The following is a 6,247-nucleotide window of genomic DNA, read 5'->3' on the forward strand; positions in this document are numbered from 1 at the left end:
ATCTGGCTCTTTTCTACCCTCTGAAATTCCTTGACTTTTCTGAAAAAATCCTCTCTCTTCACTTCTCTATCTCCCACTTCCCATCCATCCATGCTCACCACCATGTTATTCTAGTCTGACCATAAAATGTATGGTCACAAAGTGTGTTGAGTCTGGCTTGCCTAGCTACTGCTGCCTGTTCTTTCCTTTTCAGAACTGGCTGGGCTACACTAAGAAGAGAGCACCCATTGGCTTCCATCGGGTTGTGGAAATTTTGCACAAGAACAGTGCCCCTGTCCAGGTAATGGCCCCTAAAAAGTGTTGGGTGCAGGATCCTCTAGGACACCCAGCTTTTAGCCTCTTACTGGTCAGTGATGGGAGACTTGAGACCTGCTCTGCTTTATCTTAAAGATAACATAATGGCTGTAGTGGACCTTGAGTTAGAAAAGGGGAGGGAGGGAAGTTTTCCTCTGCCTTCAGAAGTAATCCCAGACTGCCCCTCTCTGAGGAGCATCTACTGTGTTTAGCCTATGTGAAGCACTGGGATACTGACCAAATGATATAAAGGAGAGCTCAGTGAGAAAGGACATCAAGGAGCAAAGAGCACAGCACTGGAGCATATCTAGAGCACACCTGTTCGCCTGGGTACCCAGCTGTGGGGTAAGGCAGTGTTTGCTCTTCCCATCTCTTCTGGGTGAGTGTGGAAGTACTGCATACAGTCTGCCTCATTCCCCATTGCAGAACTCACCCCATGGTTGATCATGGGAGCGGTAGGCATTAGATATCAGAACCCTTGCCTTCTTGAGGATTTTTGTTGTCTTCCTTTTAGAGTTCTTTGTTTTGTGGGTCTGGAAGTCATTAATCAGAAGTATCTTTTCCCGTAGGTATTACAAGAGTATGTTAATCTGGTGGAAGATGTGGACACAAAGTTGAACTTAGCCACCAAGTTCAAGTGCCATGATGTCGTCATTGATGTGAGTCCCTAAAAAACGAGAACCCTAAGTTGGACCCTTGGTGGAGAGTGGGGGACTATGATATTCTCTGTCCTAGATCCTGAGGTGCTTTCAATTTTTACTTGATAGACAGAATGATCTGGCAAGAATTAGTTTGGAAGGAGCTCCCTATATTATTTTCGTAGCCTTTTGACTATAATCTGTTTTTATAAATTTGTTGCACTCAAGGAATTCACAGAACTGAATCCAGCCACATAAGCTCTATAGACTTCTCTTCAATAAGAAGTTCTGTAGGTGTTTGACCCCACTGTCATCCCACTACAACCCCTCAGTCTCTCCTTGAACCTTGGCCCCATGTTGGGAGTGGCAGAAAGCAAAAGGCCCTCGTAGAGAAGGCCGATTGGAGGTTTTATATCTTTTGGTGTATAGACTTGCCGGGACCTGAAGGATCGTCAGCAGTTGCTAGCATACAGGAGTAAGGTGGATAAAGGATCTGCAGAGGAGGAGAAGATCGATGCCATTCTGAATAGCTCGGTGAGCAGCTTGTGCCTTCCGTGGTCCCAGGAGACGGTCCTCCAAGTACCACCAAGTATATATCCCCAAGGCCTGATGGGGTCAGAGTTTGCAGACCGTCATGGGTACAAGGATCTCCTGCGGGCCTAAGGATCTGAAGCACTGCTTTGAAAAGAGGAAATTATTCCCTAGATGTGGAATGATCCAGTGGTAATCTGGGGACATGGGGTTGAGACTTCACATAGCAGCGTGGTAGTCATTAAACGTAGCAGGTAGGAGGTGCTAGTCCAGGGGGTATGGAAGCAACGGCTGCAGATTTGGAATATCCTGATAGGAGTTCCCTGGGGCCAGGTGTGACCTACCTGTTGGAAATAAATGGGTAAAACAGGTGTTAGCTATTTGGGTAACACAGCTGGCTCATCTCTCGTAGTGGGAAGTTGCTGAGCTTTTTGTGAATATGAAGCTTAGCTCCCTGTTAGATGTTTTGGGAACTACTCTGGGATCATCTAAAAGCTGGTGAGTCTTGGTCCTGTGGAGGGCAGAACCAGAATAAATAAATGGCCTAAATCAGTCTTACAAGGTACAGAATGGGTGTCAGATTCATCTTTGAATAAGCAAACTCCCCCACATATTAGAAAAACAACTCTTAACTTCCTTCTCCATTCTTCTTCTTTCTTTATCTAGCCGTTAGCCTTGTTTTATTGTCCCTACCTCTCTCTAGGGGTCATGGACAAGGATATGGTTTGTTCTTTCCACAGCAAATTCGATGGAAGAATTAAGTGGCGTCAGCTGCCCCGAACCTGCCTCATTTCTTCCTCTCCTGCCTGTGAAAGTAGAGCGTGCTCTTCATTGGGAGAGTTACGGTACCACACATCGCTTGGACCCATCATCGACAGGCAGTGCCTGCTACTCTTAGGACAGAAACCAGCGCCTGGGCACAGACAGCTTCAGACTGATCTGTCCAAGGATCATCGTCTAAGGGCCAAGATCTAAAGCTTTGACTCATGAGGAAGATTTTCTCCACCTGGTGCTCACATGAAGGTGGGAGTAATCTCTAGATTGGGCCCATATTGGGCAGGATCTATCTTGGTCTGGGAAAAATGACTGCTCTAGAAAAGAAGTTACCTAGACTAAGAGGTCAGGTGTCATAGAGTAGCCACTCCATTCCTCTCAACTAATTATGACCCTGGACTTGGTGCTGGACATTGGCAGTTCTGCTCTGAATGAAGTCAGAGTAGAACCAAGATGGCTATCTCCCAAGGGACCTCAGGAAGGGGTGCCAGTAATAGCCAGGACCTGTTGGAGGTGCCTTCACACCAGACTGCACAGAGTTCTCCACGTAATGACAGATTGCCCAGATGTCGTGTTTCTTCAACCAGTGCCCTCTGCTGCCCCAGTCCAGCCTCTGTCCGAGACTGTGGTTCTCCTCTCACCTGCGCACCAAGATGGCCTGGTGTGGGAGGTGAGGACATCCCCGTTATCTTAGCCTCTACTTCTTCCACCCTAGACCCATAACCTTTTATGGAGCTCGGATTCAGCAGTGCTGGAGTGCTCCTCCCTTAGGCACAAATCTCATTATTTCACTAGGAGCTTCCAGAAGGTTCACCAGGGCTAACCTCAGAAGCATTTCAGATGGTTAGGATATTAAGATGAGGTTTTAGTTTCACACTTGGTTTTCAGCAGGATATTCTGTAATACTAGCCTCCTGCCCTGTGCCAGTATTAGCCTCTCTTCTCTGTGACTGAACTGGGTTTCCCTGACATGCCTAGACTCATAATAAAGCTTTTTCCTCCTTGGTGCCTTTTCTTTCCCTCCCAGTTGTTTTGTGCAGGACAGTGAAATGATTTCCTTGTCTCTTGGGACAAGAGAAACCTGCCTCAGTGACTGTATTCATTATCTGTCACCGTGTCATGGAGTAATGGTGTTCATGGCAAAGAAGGGCTGTATGGTTAATGGAGCACCGAGCTTGGAGACAAAAGACCTGGCCTCTTAGCTCTACTGCTGACGGCAGTGTGGTGGATGATTCCCTTTCTCTGGACTTTCTCTCTGGACTTACTATCTTAACCTGTCATAGGATGGTGTGTTTCTCTCAGAGCCTGTGGAATTATATGCTCCTGTGGAGTGGGTGAAGTGATAGAGGAAAAGGAGCTATATAGAAGCACACAGCAGGGGGCGCCAGGGTAGCTTAAAAGTCTGTCTTCTGCTCAGGTTGACATCTCTCGGTCCTGGGATTAAGCCTGGCATTGGCATGGGGCTCCCTGCTCAATGGGGAGTCTGCTTTTCTTTCTCTGCTTCTCTCTCCCTGTGCCCTTTTTTTTTTTTTTTCAAAATTTTATTTATTTATTTGACAGAGATCACAAAGACAGAGAGGCAGGCAGAGAGAGGGGGGAAGCAGGCTCCCCGCCAAGCGGAGAGCCCCATGTGGGGCTCGATCCCAGGACCCTGAGATCATGACCTGGGCCAAGAGCAGAGGCTTAACCCATTGAGCCACCGAGGCACCCCACCCCAAATAAATAAAATCTTAAAAAACTACGACAACAACAACAACAACAACAAAACCCATAGCAGGCTTTAAGGGATGTGGTTCTCAACTGGTGACAATTTTCCCCTCAGGAGACCTGTGTCAAAATCTGGAGATGTGCTGTTGCTACAACCAGTGGGTGCTACTAGCTTCTAGTGGGTAGAAGCGGGAACACCACTGAACATCCTACAGTGTAGGACAGCCCTCTCCAACAAAGAATCATCCTGCCCAGAATGTCAGTAATGCAAGCCTACGTTAAGGTGATCAGACTCCATCTCTTACTTCTCTGCTTTGCAATTCCAGGTAACTTCATAGTTCCTTTCCTAATCATCCCTCTTGCATTGAATAGGAGTTTAATTTGCTAAATTGTGCTGAAGTTACTGGCTGATCATCCAATAAACCATGGTGGCTTGATTAATTAGTATACTATCAGGATTCATTTAGAGGAGCAGAATCATGAGGCATATGCAGTCTGTCTGTATGTGGAATTCGTTAGAGGCATTTGACTTTATTCAAGTATGGCTCTGGTTAAACAGTCTCTGGAAGATAATTTTCGGATCTGGTGGTAGAGCTGGATGTCTGTAGGGCCTGCAGTGGGGAAGGGAAGGTGGATAAAATGTGAGGAAAAGCAAGGACAAGATGGAGCCCAGGAGGATGGACAGGAACCCTTGTCAGTTCTCACTGGCTCCAGTGTTAAGGAAGTGAAAGTCCTACAGCTGGTGGCCTTTATTGCAGACCTGACCACACACCTGGCTCAGGAGAGTGAGAAGCTGTACGAGTGTCCAGGGGAAGTTGTAGCAATTGCTGGTCCAACTGTGACCTCACACCAACACGGTACCTAGCAGACAAAGTACCTGCCCTCACCTAGCAAGCCTCAACACAAAATGCTGTTGCTTCATTTCAGCCTTCCAGGTCTTGCACAAAAGTCTCTTGTGGCACACCCTAACCAGAAACATTCAGGGAAGGGAATTCTGGGAAATGTAATTCAGGCTAGCCAACTTGCCATGTTACAAAGCCACAGCCACTGGATCCCCATTTTTGAGAATGTGTTAGTGAAGAATGGGCTTAGAGTCCACATCTGTACAGGTTCACCAATGCTGCATGGTCAGGCTGAGTGGGAAGGTTTTGAACTTCTTTTTCCTTCAGGACAATAACATCACATGCAACATAAGGAGGTGTTTTCTCGAACTTGATAAGAACTTCCATACTTTTCATTTCAAGTGCTAAGATTGAGAGTGACTTAAGAGCCCTTGTATGATGGTCAACTAATCTTCGACAAAGCAGGAAAAAATATCCAATGGGAAAAAGTCTCTTTAACAAATGGTGTTGGGGAAACTTGACAGCGACATGCAGAAGAATGAAATTGGACCACTTTCTTACACCTATACAAAAATAAATTCAAAATGGATGAACGACCTAAATGTAAGATAGAAAACCACCAAAATCCTAGAGGAGAAAACAGGAAGCAACTATTTGACCTCAGCTGTAGCCGCTTCTTACTAGACCTACCTCTGGAGGCAAGAGAAACAAAAGCAAAAGTGACCTACTGGGACCTCATCAAGATAAGATGCTTCTGCATAGCAAAGGAAACAACAAACCCAGAAGGCAACCAGTGGAATGGGAGACCGTATTTGCAAATGATATGTTGGATAAAGGGTTAGTATCCTAAATCTATAAAGAACTCATCAAACTTAACACCCTAAAAACAATCCAGTTAAGAAATGGGCGGAAGTGGAGTGCCTGGGTAGCTCAGTCAGTTAAGCCTCTGCCTTCAGCTCAGGGCATAATCCCAGGGTCCTGGGATCAAGCCCTGCCTCACATTCCCTGGGAGCCGCCTCCTCCTCTGCTGCTCACTCAAAGTAGTATGGAGTTTCCTGCTTATGCTTGCGCGCGCTTTCTCTCTCTCTCTCTCTTTATCTCTCTCTCTCTCTCTCTCTCTCTCGTCAAATAAATCTTTTAAAAAAAAGAAATGGGGAGAAGACATGAATAGACACTTTGCCAAAGAAGACATCCAGATGGCTAATAGATACATGAAAAAATGCTCAACGTCCCTCATCGTCAGGGAAATACAAATCAAACCACAATGAGATACCACCTCCTGCCTGTCAGAATAGCTAAAATTAACAATGGAGGAAACAACAGGTGTTGGTGAGGGAGGCTGTGAAGAAAGGGGAAACTGTACACTATTGGTGGGAATGCAAACCGGTACAGGCACTCTGGAAAGTAGTATGGAGTTTCCTCAAAAGTTAAAAATAGAACTACCCTATGGCCCACCAATTGC

The 6,247-nt window shown here is 46.1% G+C and overlaps 1 protein-coding gene across 4 annotated transcripts in view; it reads left to right on the forward strand.

Moving 5' to 3' along the window:
* The window catches only part of VIPAS39 (VPS33B interacting protein, apical-basolateral polarity regulator, spe-39 homolog), a 33,298-nt gene that overhangs the window by 22,624 nt on the left and 4,427 nt on the right, over nt 1-6,247 (forward strand). For 3 of the 4 annotated variants that reach the window (XM_004739165.3, XM_004739166.3, XM_045071846.1), the window contains exons 17-20: nt 194-280; nt 864-953; nt 1,362-1,466; nt 2,204-3,249. In XM_004739165.3, the coding sequence (XP_004739222.1) occupies nt 194-280; nt 864-953; nt 1,362-1,466; nt 2,204-2,224 (303 nt within the window). In that variant the 3' untranslated portion in view covers nt 2,225-3,249. Of the gene's footprint in view, nt 1-193; nt 281-863; nt 954-1,361; nt 1,467-2,203; nt 3,250-6,247 lie in introns of those variants that run through there. The other variant, XR_006604292.1, reaches the window with a different exon arrangement.

The sequence above is a fragment of the Mustela putorius genome, unplaced genomic scaffold (genome assembly GCF_011764305.1).
Source record: "Mustela putorius furo isolate JIRA1106 unplaced genomic scaffold, ASM1176430v1.1 tig00000129_pilon_pilon_pilon, whole genome shotgun sequence".
Taxonomy (NCBI): Eukaryota; Metazoa; Chordata; class Mammalia; order Carnivora; family Mustelidae; genus Mustela; species Mustela putorius.